At 41.4% G+C, this 13,279-nt stretch overlaps 1 protein-coding gene across 2 annotated transcripts in view; it reads right to left on the bottom strand.

The window, feature by feature from the left end:
* Positions 1 to 13,279, bottom strand: part of DIP2A (disco interacting protein 2 homolog A) — a 138,022-nt gene that overhangs the window by 88,860 nt on the left and 35,883 nt on the right. For both annotated transcript variants that reach the window (XM_082483809.1, XM_082483810.1), the window contains exon 2: positions 12,352 to 12,423. In XM_082483809.1, the coding sequence (XP_082339935.1) occupies positions 12,352 to 12,423 (72 nt within the window). The remainder of the gene's footprint in view (positions 1 to 12,351; positions 12,424 to 13,279) is intronic.

The following is a 13,279-nucleotide window of genomic DNA, read 5'->3' as shown; positions in this document are numbered from 1 at the left end:
CTTAATACCATCAAATTACAGAGGAGCAGAACCCATTTGTATTTCTGGAGTGACAGGGGGATCCCAAGAGTTGACTGTACTGGAAGCTGAAGTAAGCCTAACTGGAAATGAGTGGCAAAAGCATCCCATTGTGACTGGCCCAGAGGCTCCATGCATCCTTGGCATAGACTATCTCAGGAGAGGATACTTCAAGGACCCAAAAGGATACCGGTGGGCTTTTGGCATAGCTGCCTTGGAGACAGAAGAAATTGAACAGTTATCCACCTTGCCTGGTCTCTCAGAGGACCCCTCTGTGGTAGGGTTGTTGAGGGTCAAAGAACAACAGGTGCCGATTGCTACCACAACGGTGCATCGACGGCAATATCGTACTAACCGAGACTCTGTGATTCCCATCCATAAGTTGATTCATCAACTAGAGACTCAAGGAGTGATTAGCAAGACTCGCTCACCCTTTAATAGTCCCATATGGCCAGTGCAAAAATCTAATGGAGAGTGGAGGCTAACAGTGGATTATCGTGGCCTGAATGAAGTCACACCACCGCTGAGCGCTGCCGTGCCAGACATGCTAGAGCTTCAATATGAACTGGAGTCGAAGCCAGCCAAGTGGTATGCAACGATTGATATCGCCAATGCATTCTTCTCAATCCCTTTGGCGGCAGAGTGCAGGCCACAGTTTGCTTTCACTTGGAAGGGCATCCAGTATACCTGGAATCGACTGCCCCAGGGGTGGAAACACAGCCCCACCATTTGTCATGGACTGATCCAGACCACACTGGAACAGGGTGAAGCTCCAGAACATTTGCAGTACACTGATGATATCATTGTATGGGGCGACACAGCAGAAGAAGTTTTTGAGAAAGGGAATAAAATAGTTCAAATCCTTCTGAAAGCTGGCTTTGCCATAAAACGAAGTAAGGTTAAGGGACCTGCACAGGAGATCCAATTTTTAGGAATAAAGTGGCAAGATGGACGCCGTCAGATCCCAATGGATGTGATCAACAAAATAGCAGCTATGTCCCCACCGACTAGTAAAAAGGAAACACAAGCTTTCTTAGGTGTTGTGGGTTTTTGGAGGATGCATATTCCAAATTACAGTCTGATTGTGAGCCCTCTATATCAAGTGACGCGGAAAAAGAATGATTTTAAGTGGGGTCCTGAGCAACGACAAGCTTTCGAACAAATTAAGCAGGAAATAGTTCATGCAGTAGCGCTGGGGCCAGTCAGGGCAGGACAAGACGTTAAAAATGTGCTCTACACTGCAGCCGGGGAGAATGGCCCTACCTGGAGCCTCTGGCAAAAAGCACCAGGGGAGACTCGAGGTCGACCCCTGGGGTTCTGGAGTCGGGGATACAGAGGATCTGAAGCCCGCTATACCCCAACAGAAAAGGAGATATTGGCAGCATACGAGGGGGTTCGAGCTGCTTCGGAGGTGGTTGGCACTGAAGCACAGCTCCTCTTAGCACCTCGACTGCCAGTGCTGGGCTGGATGTTCAAAGAAAGGGTCCCTGCCACACATCATGCAACTGATGCTACGTGGAGTAAGTGGATTGCACTGATCACCCAGCGAACTCGAATGGGAAGCCCCAGTCGTCCAGGCATACTGGAAGTGATCATGGACTGGCCAGAAGGCAAAGATTTCGGAATATCACTAGAGGAAGAGGTGACGCGTGCAGAAGAGGCCCCACCGTATAATGAACTGCCAGAAAATGAGAAGAAACATGCCCTGTTCACTGATGGGTCCTGCCGAATTGTGGGAAAGCATCGAAAGTGGAAGGCTGCTGTGTGGAATCCGACACGACGAGTTGCAGAAGCCACTGAAGGACAAGGTGAGTCGAGTCAGTTTGCAGAGGTAAAAGCCATACAGCTGGCTTTGGACATTGCTGAGCGAGAGAAATGGCCGGTACTTTACCTCTATACTGATTCATGGATGGTGGCAAATGCTCTGTGGGGGTGGTTACAGCAGTGGAAGCAGAACAACTGGCAGCGCAGAGGTAAGCCCATCTGGGCTGCTGAACTGTGGCAAGATATAGCTGCCCGGATTGAGAATCTGGTTGTGAAAGTACGTCATGTAGATGCCCACATCCCCAAGAATCGGGCCACTGAGGAACATCAAAACAACCAGCAGGTAGATCAGGCTGCTAAAATTGAAGTGGCTGAGGTGGATCTGGACTGGCAACGTAAGGGTGAACTATTCATAGCTCGGTGGGCCCATGATGCCTCAGGCCATCAAGGAAGAGATGCGACATATAGATGGGCTCGTGACCGAGGGGTGGACTTGACCATGGACACTATTGCACAGGTTATCCACGAATGTGAAACGTGTGCTGCCATTAAGCAAGCCAAGCGGTTAAAGCCTCTTTGGTACGGAGGACGATGGCTAAAATATAAATATGGGGAGGCCTGGCAGATTGATTATATCACACTCCCACAAACTCGCCAAGGCAAGCGCCACGTGCTCACAATGGTGGAAGCAACCACTGGATGGCTGGAAACATACCCTGTGCCCCATGCCACCGCCCGTAACACTATCCTGGGCCTTGAAAAGCAAATCCTATGGCGACATGGCACCCCAGAAAGAATTGAGTCGGACAACGGGACTCACTTCCGAAACAGCCTCATAGACACCTGGGCCAAAGAGCATGGCATTGAGTGGGTATATCACATTCCTTATCACGCACCAGCCTCAGGTAAGATAGAACGATATAATGGACTGCTAAAGACTACCCTGAGAGCCATGGGGGGTGGGACCTTCAAACATTGGGATACCCATTTAGCAAAAGCCACCTGGTTAGTTAACACTAGGGGATCTGCCAATCGAGCTGGCCCTGCCCAATCAAAACTTCCACGTACAGTAGAAGGGGATAAAGTCCCTGTAGTGCATATGAAGAATATGTTAGGAAAGACAGTCTGGGTTAGCCCTGCCTCAGGCAAAGGCAAACCCATCCGTGGGATTGCTTTTGCACAAGGACCCGGGTGCACTTGGTGGGTGATGAGAGAGGATGGGGAAGTCCGATGTGTACCTCATGGGGATTTGATTTTGGGTGAGAATAGCCAGTGAATAATTTTATGATGTAATAAGAACTGATCTCAGTATCTGGCGCCCAGCAATTTTCCTTGAGATCGACATCTTCAACCTGTGGACCATGGGCATGGACTGTATTGCATTCCCCAGTCACGAGCTTCAAATACAGCACCCACCAGTTCAGCACTACACATCATCTTATGTGCCCTGAGAGACTGTTCTCACTGCTGGAGCCTACCGTCATGGACTACGTGAGCTTAATGGACATTTTTAAGGGATGGCTCATAGACTATGGGAACTGAAAGATCTGGGCATGACATAGATGGTATGGAATAAGGGGTGGATAATGTCCTGGTTCCGGCAAGGATGGGGTTAATTTCCAAGGAGCCGGCAGGGGAGGCACGTATTCCATACCACGTGACCCATGCCCCGCTATAAAAGGAGCTAGCCGGGGCGGGGGAGTCAGTCGCCACTCGGGGGCGGGTTGCGGCGGTGCGGGTCCGGTCGGTGCGCTTCGCGGCGGTACTGTAATCGCGTTCTTGTATTCCTTTACCGGTGTTATTGTTTTTCTTTCTTTCTTTTCTTTCTTTTTCCCTTTGTCTGTTCTGTTAAATTATAATATTTCAACCCACGAGTTTTGCCCTTTTCTGCTGATTTTTCCCACGGCTGTGGGAGTCGAGCGAGTGGCTGCGTGGTTCTCTGTTGCTGGCTGAGGCCAAACCACGACACTGTGCTAATGTGTATCTAGCTTAGGTACAGCTCCACAGTAACAGTCATATTAATTCCAGATTTCTTTAAATAGAATTTTAGATACAGTTATTTCCCACTGAACTGTAAAAGAAAAAAGCAAACTCTTCTCACAAAAACGACCTGAGATGCTGAAGTTTTACATGAAACATACTCTGAGTTCCAGATCTTTTCACAGAAAACTTAAGGCAGGAGACTAAATGGAAATTATTCCTCAAGAGACTGAAATCTGAGGATGGAGGACCTCTCTCTACTTTTTGTTCTGAGAAGCCTCACCTCAGTTATTAAGTATCCAGTTCTTACTTAGGTTGTAGTTCAATTGTATCATTCTTTGCTGTCATAACACCTCCCAGAACATATTACCTGATGCATACATTTCTGTCTTCAAGATCTGAAATTATCTAAGTGTTCACACCTTCTGGGTCAGTGAAACTGAACAAGGGTCTACCCAATGTAATTTATTATGCAGAAGAAGATATTAGAAAATCATGAGTTTAAAAAAAATAATAATAGGCATCATATACATGAATTATGCTTGACAATCTTCCACTGTTCTGTAATATTCTTCTCTACTCATGGAAGTAACCTTACAGGTTTACACTTGGAGAAAATTAAATAATTTTAAGGGTGTTATTATTTTCCATTAAAGGAAGCATACAACAGCAGCAAAAAATACAAAAGTATAGAAGACTCTGGTTAACAATTCAACGAATCCAAATACGAGCCAGGAAACTAAACCGTCTCAATGAAAATACCAACTGCAAGAGACATGCTTATTTAGACATTATGACAAGACTGGTAAGCAGAAGACCTACATGTCATTAGCTAGAATTTTTATTTCTCAAAATAATAGTCCATTCTAAGCATCAGTTCAGGAGATGCTTCACAAGCAGCTCAGCTCTCCTAACATAAGCAGCTTCTGCCTGTCAGTCACAGCCCAAATTAATATAAATTACCTAAGTGTCACACAGCACAGGTCTAATCAAAGCAGACAGTAAAAGAAGCAGAAGCCAGATATGAAAGGCCTCCATGGCAGAGTTAGCAAAGTCAACACTAGGAGCAGGGAATGGAAGGTGAAACACAGCCATTAGAGGAAGATGGCTGGCTGTACAGCACCCAGCTCCAGCAGAGAGCAACAGGACAATTCAGTCCCTGGAGCCTGGACAATCTCTGTTAAAACACTCCTTGCTTAGCTATCAACTTTCAAGGTGATGCTGGCCACATCACTTATGTAAATTTGGTTATATTAGCTGAGCCCACAGAGGCAATATCTATTTAAGCACACTAATTAGAAAAGAAGAAAGCAAGCTACCAAAGACGACAGATATAACCACATTTTGCGTTCCTGACAGAACAAAGGTCTTACATTGTTAGTTTGAGAAAAGTACAAGGCCTTGTCTACCAAAAAAGACACACCTCTGAAACAGCAGCAGCAGCACTTCATAAGCACAAGGGTGCATGAAGGGCTACCACCTACAAAACGCTTACAAGAAAACAAAAACCTACAAATCCTGCATCCAAGCCCACTTTATTTCTAGGAAATACATTATTTCTAGATAAAACACTGAGATCACAGAAATGTAGTTTTTAATTTTATCATCATTTTGTAAAACTATTTACCTCATTGTTTCCTATAACACAAAATACTTTGAGTTGAGTATGCCAGTTGATCATTTGCTCTTGACTGCATCAGAAGGTTTACACCAAGCTCAAAAATATTTGTTGCACCTAGACAGATATAGTTAAGACTGGTGCAGGATGACTCTTACTTTTAATGAAAAATTAATTTATCACAAAAAAACTCAACAAAAAACACCAGCACTATAATATCCCGATCTCCATATTCAAGCTCCCAAAATAATGTATTATGAAATTTGGTCATAAAGATGCAGTGCTAAAAAAAAAAAAAAAAAACCAAAAAAACCACCACTTTTTAAAAAAGGCTCATGAATAGAAATCCATTGCTATTTTCAGAAACTGTGAGCAATGAAGTTATAAAAAGCCCACATGATCACACTACATTTTCATATATTTCATTTAAACAAATTATACCAAGATCCAAATTAGCCTATTAAAATTTGGGCATACTTTGATCACAGCTGTTATACCCGTAATATAAAGTAGGAGTTTTACTTCAGTAGCACCAAGAAAGGTAACTGCACTTTTTTCCCCTATAAATTATAAATATAAGAAATTATAAAAGCTATTGTAGACTCCAAGACACCAGAGCAAGTTGCACATTCCTTAGAAAAGGAACTACAGAACAGAGTGCTATGGGGCATATAAAAATCATCCTATTCTAATTGAACGCTAGGCTGAAGTACCCACAAAAAAATAAAAACAAAAATCACAGCTATATAGAATCACAGAACAGCTCAAGTTGGAAGGGACCTTGAAAGAGCATCTGATCCAACCTTCTGGTTGGAATAGAAAGGGCATGTATCCTTGTTAGCAGCAGAAACATTTTTCAAAGACTGCAGAAAATTCAAATGACTACAGAGTCAAACCCAGCTTCCTACACTAGCTGACTATGTCTTAATCCCACTCTAACATGCCTTTCTATTCAGCACGACTAACAGAATATGGACTCATCATTCATCAAGTAATCACAAGTATTACAGTGTAAGAAATACGCTCTTTCATTTTCAGGACTTCATATGGTCAGTAGACAAAACCATCAGTCATACTAGGCTGCACTGCTAAGTTATCTTAAGTACTATTTGATTGTTTGATGCTTTAACTGAGCTCCTACAAAATTAGCAGTAGGGTTTTTCAAGTAAATTACATAAAACAAAGAGAATGTAAGAAAAATGGAACTATGGGACATGCCAGCCTCAACCAAAACTAGAGGAGGCTTCATCATCATTTTCCTTAAAAACGAAAATTTGAAAGTGGTAACATTTTAATTTTGCTGGAGCGGAAGTGCTAAGGAAGAAAAGGGGAGCAAAGAACAACCAAAACTAATTTTAATTATGGTGGAATCACTCTGACAACAGAGGAAAAATAAAGTTACTCAGCAAGGTGTTTCTCTAGCATGAACTAAATCTAGTGAAATCCTTTACACAGACTGTTCTGTAAAGCAGCACCAGAACACTGCAGTTGCGACCTGATTTACACAACAGAAGAGGCAATTTAAAAATAACATTGACACTGTAAAAAGATCAGTAAGAAATCAGGATACCAAGAAAACGAACATCACAAGGGAAGAGTGTAGATGCACACATTCTCAGGAGCATGCATGGCGCAGTTAGCCAAAGGGCCTCAGACTTCAGATTCAGTTCACTGAAACAGACAGAAACCTCAGGGAGACAAGTTTCATTGACACACGCAAGTAACTAGCCACTGAAGAGAAAAAGAGGTTCAACAAGATAATTCAGGGGCATCACAGAGAAATCCTGTTTTCATATTAGCTCCCCTAAAGGGGGATAAAAGCTTCCATGCATGACAACAGCAAACTAATGAAGAGAAATTATTCCATAACGGGTCTGCTTGACAAGATGGCCAGATTTACTTTTGAATAAATAGATCCCTTTTTCTTACCCCTAGAGAGGTAACTGTTATGTTCGGTGTTTCCACCATGAACAAATCATCCAGATTTCTGACAGTATCACAGAGGGCTGAGTAATGACTCGCCACCTCTGTGTAAAGGTGGAAAGTTCTCACAACGCATCTGAACATGGTCTTGCAAAATATTGGATATGAACCAGTAGTAATAGCTCATGTAAATGCCAGTAAGGTGGGAAAGAGATTTTGGAGTTACAACTTGAGCTGTTTAGAAAGGAAGTTGAAGACCATGTGCCTTCATGGTAGTATACTAATTCCTGGCAAAAGACAGAGAATTACACCAGGAGATGGAGACAACGTGCCTGAGAAAACCATGGAACAAAATGTTTCCAGTTAATTGAAACTGATAAGCTTTTGGAAGAGTAAGCAACAGCACAGTAAGCAACAAAGAATCTACAACTGTAAGGAAGCAAAATTAAAACTCATGGCCAACACCTTCCCTTAGCTTCATCTCACAAATTAGATGACCGTCTTGGCTTCTGTTTTATAGAGATGACTTTTGAATGTCTCCTCCCCTTCGCAATATGATTTTCCTCTACAATGCTTTCCTCTACAATGTCTTTTCCCATTCAGCTAGGCTTCTCATTCTCTCTGTATCTCTTTTTTCCAGACTTCTTTTGCCAAAGCTTTATGAAAACCAATGCTCCCACAGTACTGCCTAGGAGATCATGGAGAAGAGGGACTTGTACTACAGGCAAGAGCCAGAAACACCCACATGGGACCACCTCTCATTCCAGTCTTGCATCTCAACTTCTCCAGAGGGGATTTCAGCAGAAATACACTAACATCGGAAGGATGCAGTAGCACCTGCACATGTTCAGAGCCAAAGTCCCTCAGCTAATACTCAACACCAATCTCCTACTCAGCACAACACATCAAATGGAAAGGAACTGGGATTTTATGGTTGCTTTTCCTGCCCAGACAACACCCAAGAAGTTGGTCAGGATGTAGTTACTAACAATAAGTTTAAGTAAAGGGGAAAACTCTAATGAGCTAGAAAAGTTGGCCAGTACTCCTATCCAGAGGTTTGCTTATGACAAGCCCTTTGTCAAACCTCTCAGCTGTTAAACTAATTAATTCATACAACACCCTTCTGCAAATATTTTGATGACTTTTGCTGCTTTGAGGCAGCCATCCAGCTTACGTAACCCTGTTTACATTCAAGTGTCTAGAATATCAGCATAATTCAGGTAATGGCATGGCAACCACTAAAAAGAAATCTAGCTACGATCATATCACATTTGAGTACAAAGTAGAAATTTTATTTATTTCACATCCAACAATCAGCTTACGACATTCCACTTCCTGACATGAATTTTTTGATGTTCCAGAGACAAATGTAACTTCACGGGTAGAAGTTACCTGTTCCCCCAAGCACAGCCCCAAGATTGCTTATAATGAGCCTTTTGGGGTCGCCATCATCCCTGGTATTGTTTCTTATTCTGAGATATATCCCACATGTGGGAATACAAAGTGATTCTAGAAAGACATAGTTCTCCTAACCATCAAAAGTTTCTTGAAATTCAACAGAAAAGTGACGATGAACACTGGCTACAAAGAAAAAAGGGAGAAGGGAGTACAGTATTTTCTCACTATCAGGACAGTACGCTCCAGGATTCCAGTTACCCAATTTCACTGTAAACACTGCTCGTTTATCATGTTCTTTCTGAAACTTTTTACATCCAAGCTCTACCCGCATTCAAAATGGATTTTTGTAATGTGTCTGATGTTATCCATCTCTCAGAAGCTTTACCTAACAGCATGCCAGGTTGTCTATAATTGATTATTTCCTCAGAGTTTTATCTGAAATTTGGGTGCAGAGGTTGACTGACAAAACTCATTATGACTGATTACTGCTAAGGCTTGCTATTACTCAACACTTTTTTCTACTTTGGCACAGTGCATTTGGTTGGATTAGTGCAAGACAACACATTTTAATTATTTCCCAGTAGCTACATAGTTTTATGGTTCCTAAGCAAAATCTAACATTTCTACTAACTCTTCATAACTGCAGATTTAAAATTCTGGAATGCAAAACAGAGCCTACAGGAACGCGACTCCTGAATACTAACAAGTTCTACTTAATTTTACTATTAATTGAAAATATGCTTTGCAGTCACTTCTGTCTTTTTCTGTGGGGTTATTTAACACTGTCTGTATAATGATTTGGTTCCCCACAGAGTCAGCTACACAGTGCAGTAGAAACTTAATCCAATCCATTCTACTTGGCAATGAAAGAGTAGGAGTTCTCATACGATTAGTTTTTATGTGGCAGCTGATGAGGTATAACATGAAAAGTTAAACTTCTGGAACTCAAATCTTACAAGTAAATGAGTTTTTTAAGACACAAAGACCATACAACTGTTGATTCATGAATGTTTGTTAAAAGAGGATCCAATCAACTACCCATGTAAATCTGAACTCTGTGATTACAGATATCTACTTCAAATTTCTAACAAGACAGAAGAATCACTGACCCCAAAATCATAGAAAACCCTGTACACATTCAAGTCTAAGTTGGAGAACTTACAGCACACAGAATGGTTACCCTCTTCTCTCAATTTAAGCCAGCTCTTTCCACAGTTGCTTCTAAATCTGTGCCACCACCTCTTCCTTCTTTACAAGTACCACATCAACATGCAGTCCTATCTCGAGTTGTCTAATAATTTCATATTTCATAGACTTACACTAATAAAAACCTTTCATCTCAAACAATTTTCCCATTATTCCTTTTTCTACTTTCCTGCCTCTCACCAGGAATTCTACTTCTTACTCAGTAGTTTCAGTGCCCACCTTACATTTTGTTAAAAACCTTACAAATCAGCAGAATTGACCTATCAGTTAAAGGTCCGTAACAAAACAAGTAGAGCTAGGTATTGATGCACCATGAGGAAGACAACACGTCTTGTGAAATTCAAATATGTACTGAAGAGCATGAGATAAAATTAACTGGTCAGCAGTCTTTACCTCATAGACCAACAAAGAAAAGCTGATAATGCATATACTTGGAAAAGAAATCATAACCAAATCAGATTTAGAATGACTCAAGTCATGAGGATGGTCAAATCACAGGCTAAGAACTCTTCAAATCCAAAATGCTGGTATCCATCAGTCTGCAAAATCTTGATGGATAAAGGGAAACTTAACAAACCCTATCAGGAATGCTGCTGAGCAAAGGACGTTACAAAAAATCTCACGATCAAATTTTTAACGACAAAAAATTACTGCAGGCTCAAAGCCACTGGGACTCCCACACATTAATCTGAGGTATGCTGAAGCTGTGTCAATTAAAATTCCAAGGTAGAACGGGGTTAATGGAACATATGTCAGGAAACTGAAAAAGTAGTTAGCTTATGGTTTTAAGCAAACTTTGTCTTTTTGCCAGAGTATCATTTTTTGTGCTCACAGGCAGAGAGACCACTCATTTTCTTGTATTAAAGCTAGGTTCCTGTCACTTTAATGCAAAGCTAGGCAGAAGTGGTAGACAAATCGGGTAATCTGCTATTTCATAGAAAATGTGGTATCAAAGAAGTAGGACAAACCATAGGATTAGTTAATTGTCGACCACTCCTTGGTGGTTGAAATGATGATTAGGGAAAACTTGGCTGAAAAAAGAGAAATTTTTAAGCAGCTAGAAATCTACAGGGACCTAGGATTCTCAGTTGAACCTAATATCAGATCACAGAAACTAGGACTCTCGTAGACAGAGTTCATTGACAGAACATGTCTCATAACTGTTAATCCTCAGCCAAAATCCATACTTACCCTGGTCTCAAAATCTTTAACTAAGCAGAGTTAGAGGATAGGGTATTTGGAACAGAAAAGCAAGACAGTTCCCAAGAGAAAAATGGTGTAAGGAGGAGAAGCTGTGGCAAGTGAAGCTGCAGCTTGCTGCTGACTGCAATATTTATAAAAAAAAAAAATCCAAACTGCTTCTATTCAAGAAATGAGGCATTTTATAGAGATGAGTTAGGTCCTGCGTGGTCCACAGAGTACTATAAATTTGATAAGGAAAAAGCTACAGTTGTTCTTAAACAAAAACAAACCACAACCAGAAACCCAAACCACAACAATAAACCTCTGCTAAGAAACCCCATGACAATATACCAGACCATGTTCTAACTGTTCAACGCCAAATACACTGTAAAACTTTTCTAAAATGCCACAACTCAGCAGTCAGCAGAACTCATGAGAATACAACTTTTGTCTATCCTGCTACGAGAAGCCACAGGGGTCACTGCATCAAGATTTCAACAGCATTATTCCCTCTGTTCTCTGATCTGAAAGCATAACAATAACATTGTAAAATAATACCTGATTATTTTTTTTTCTCTCAGGTATCTACAGTATTATCAGTTCCACTCATTTGGTTGTCTTCTCATTTTCCCTTATCTCAACCAGAATCTCTTAAGCTATGAAAGAATTGGCCCAGGGTTATCATACAAGACCAAAGCTCAATGGCAGCACAACAGCTTTAACCCCAAATGATTTAAGCATCCTAGTATAAAAATAAATAAAAGTTGGGTGTTTAGCTTTTGGCCATTTAAGATAAAGTCTGATAATAACCAATTTAAGAAGTAACAGTTTATAATAAAAAGTCAGTATTTTGAAGAAACTGGGGGGGTGAGGGGGGATGAGGAGGCAGAGGGCATGTACAAAAAAAGCACACTAAAGAATGAAAGTGATGACTAGTGAGTGGTTTTATTTAACAAAACCGGCCAACTTGCTTTCAGGAATAACTAAGTTAACTTCAAAAATTTGTAAAGTCTTGGATACAGTTCTCAAACTAACGTTTGCTGACAAAAATGTTACCATTTAACATTTCACAAAAAGTTCAAAAATACATTTCAGACTTTTCTCTTGTTCTAAACTTCTCTATAATAGCCATTTCCCCCTACTGGTTAGGTGCCATGTCAATCAAATGCTATTAATTCATCTATTCTATTTAGTAAAAACTTTTCCATTACATATTTTCACAGATTTAGCACAAAAGGTGTAACTTATATGCTGTCTCTTACCTTGAATGAGCGGTATGTACCGTGCTAACAGCTTAGCTCTTTTCTTTTCATATCCTTTCTGAGTGATGTCTCCTAAAGAAACAAAAAAATAAATGCACATTGTTTTGAACAGTTCTTAAAGAAGCTTTCTCATTTTCATGAAACCTGTGATTAAACTCTCTAACTTTGCATCAGTCACATCAGCAACAAAGACCTGGGCACGTCAGAGAAATTTATGGCCATATACATACTACCGATGCAGCACTATCTGTGTAACTATGAAAATGAGTCTTGGAGCTATACAACAGAAGAAAAGTGGTTTTGTCCGCAGCACCTGTGTTGAACGTGGTTCTAGAGATATTTACCATTATGCAGAACGCAGCACAGTATCACAGTATCACAGTATGCTAGGGATTGGAAGGGACCTCAAAAGATCATCTAGTCCAATCCCCCTGTCGGAGCAGGAACACCTAGATGAGGTTGCACAGGAAGGCGTCCAGGCGAGTTTTGAATGTCTCCAGAGAAGGAGACTCCACAACCTCCCTGGGCAGCCTGTTCCAGTGCTCTGTCACCCTCACTGAGAAGAAGTTTCTTCTCAAATTTAAGTGGAACCTCTTGTGTTCCAGCTTGAATCCATTACCCCTTGTCCTATCATTGGTCGCTACTGAGAAGAGCCTGGCTCCATCCTCATGACATTCCCCCTTTATATATTTATAAACGCTAATAAGATCACCCCTCAGTCTCCTCTTCTCCAAACTAAAGAGACCCAGCTCCCTCAGTCTTTCCTCATAAGGGAGATGCTCCACTCCCTTAATCATCTTAGTTGCCCTACGCTGGACTCTCTCCAGCAGCTCTCTGTCCTTCTTGAACTGAGGGGCCCAGAACTGGACACAATATTCCAGATGCGGTCTCACCAGGGCAGAGTAGAGGGGAAGGAGGACCTCTCTCG

Source organism: Vanellus vanellus (assembly GCF_965231255.1).
Source record: "Vanellus vanellus genome assembly, chromosome: 5".
In the NCBI taxonomy this organism is placed as follows: domain Eukaryota; kingdom Metazoa; phylum Chordata; class Aves; order Charadriiformes; family Charadriidae; genus Vanellus; species Vanellus vanellus.
Note: the sequence above shows the minus strand (reverse complement) of the source record. Positions and strands in the feature narration are given on the sequence as shown.